General features: G+C 63.0%; 1 protein-coding gene across 6 annotated transcripts in view; it reads left to right on the forward strand.

Moving 5' to 3' along the window:
* The window catches only part of DGKZ (diacylglycerol kinase, zeta), a 41,313-nt gene that overhangs the window by 28,335 nt on the left and 11,422 nt on the right, over nucleotides 1-1,556 (forward strand). For 4 of the 6 annotated variants that reach the window (XM_014543347.1, XM_014543349.1, XM_014543350.1 and 1 more), the window contains exons 2-3: nucleotides 900-1,008; nucleotides 1,329-1,424. In XM_014543347.1, the coding sequence (XP_014398833.1) occupies nucleotides 900-1,008; nucleotides 1,329-1,424 (205 nt within the window). Of the gene's footprint in view, nucleotides 1-7; nucleotides 577-899; nucleotides 1,009-1,328; nucleotides 1,425-1,556 lie in introns of all 6 variants that reach the window. The other 2 variants (XM_014543345.1, XM_014543346.1) reach the window with 1 other exon arrangement.

Genomic DNA, 1,556 nt, shown 5'->3' on the forward strand with positions numbered 1-1,556 from the left:
CAGGGCCCAGGTCCAGGGCTGCCTCCTGAGCTGTGGGATGCGGGCCCAGGGCACCAGCCGCCGCCGCTCCAGCACTGCACCCCCAGCCCGCAACCCCCGCTTCATCGTGAATGAGGTGCCCACCTCACATCCCGCCACTGTTGGGGCTCAGCTTCTGGGTGCACCTCTACTGTTGGCCGGACTTGTGGGCATGAGTGAGGAGAAGGAGGAAGAGGGGGTCCAGGAGGAGGATGTGACAGTTGCAGCATTGAGTACCACCCAGCGAGACACCAAAAGATCAGGGCCATCCCCACACCAGGGTGCGGGGACCCTGCTGCCCACATCTCGTTGCCTGCATGGGCGCCGAGCCTCCCACCTGCTCCCTGCTGACGCGGTGTATGACCGGGCCCTCTGGGGCCTGCATGGTTACTATCGGCGCCTCAGCCAACAGCGACCCCCTGGCCCTGGGGGCCGAAGAGCCTCAGGCACCACAGCTAGCCCCGTGACGCCCGCCCGTGTGCGCCCACTCTCCCGCAGGCGCCAGGTAGCCCTACGGCGCAAGTCGGCCGGACCCCAGGCCTGGAGCGCCCTGCTTGCGTAGGTATAGCTGCGGCTGGCAGGGCAAGTGGTACGGCCTCCAAGGGGGCTGGCGTGGAGCAAGGGCCTCAAGGCTCTGCCTGACCTCAGGGCACCTTGCTTTGGAGCAGCGCCCCCCAGAAGGACTGTGAGGAAGGCTGAGTCTCCTGCAGGAATCCTCTCAGAGTCTTGGGCTGTTGGGTGGGGGTCCTCTACTCTCCCTATTGCTGTCCCTATCTTGGCCTTGGGTTGAGGTCACGGTGAGGGCAGAGGTCCCAGGTGGGGAGGGAAGGAAGCAGAGTCATCAAGTGCTCAGCTGGCCTCAGCTATCTCCTTTTCTATAGGAAAGCTATCACCAAGTCGGGCCTCCAGCACCTAGCACCCCCTCTTCCTGCTCTCGGGGCCCCGTGCAGCGAGCCAGAGCGGCAGATCCGGAGCACTGTGGACTGGAGTGTGAGTGGCTGGGTGCTGGGAGGGGCAGATGGGTACTGTCCCCATTGGGCTCTGGGCCACACAAGCAGTTGGGAGTGGAGGTACTATGGGCAGCTGTGAGAGGAGCCCATGGGCCTATGGGGTAAGGGCAAGCCTCCTGGGTGGCCATGTTTGAGCCAAGTCTTCAGAGTAGGGACAGTGGAGAAAACAGGATGGAACAAAGTAGATAGAGGTGGCTGGAGCAGGTTTGTCTTGGGAGAGAGAGGTTGTCGGGCCAGGGCAGGGGCTGACAGGTGAGCTGGGTGGCAAGCATGCACTGAGTATGCTCATCCCACTTCTAGGAGTCGGCAACATATGGGGAGCACATTTGGTTCGAGACCAACGTGTCGGGGGACTTCTGCTATGTCGGGGAGCAGTACTGTGTAGCGAAGATGCTGGTGAGTGAGTCGTGTGCAGCACACTGACCCCTGGTGGTGGAGCCAGATCTAGAAGCCTGTAGGCCGACCCCTGCTGGCTGGACAGCTGCAGCCCCTCCTGGGGAAGGTGCAAACATGGCTCACACCGGAGCG

This window comes from Myotis brandtii, unplaced genomic scaffold (genome assembly GCF_000412655.1).
Source record: "Myotis brandtii unplaced genomic scaffold, ASM41265v1 scaffold324, whole genome shotgun sequence".
Classification (NCBI taxonomy): Eukaryota; Metazoa; Chordata; class Mammalia; order Chiroptera; family Vespertilionidae; genus Myotis; species Myotis brandtii.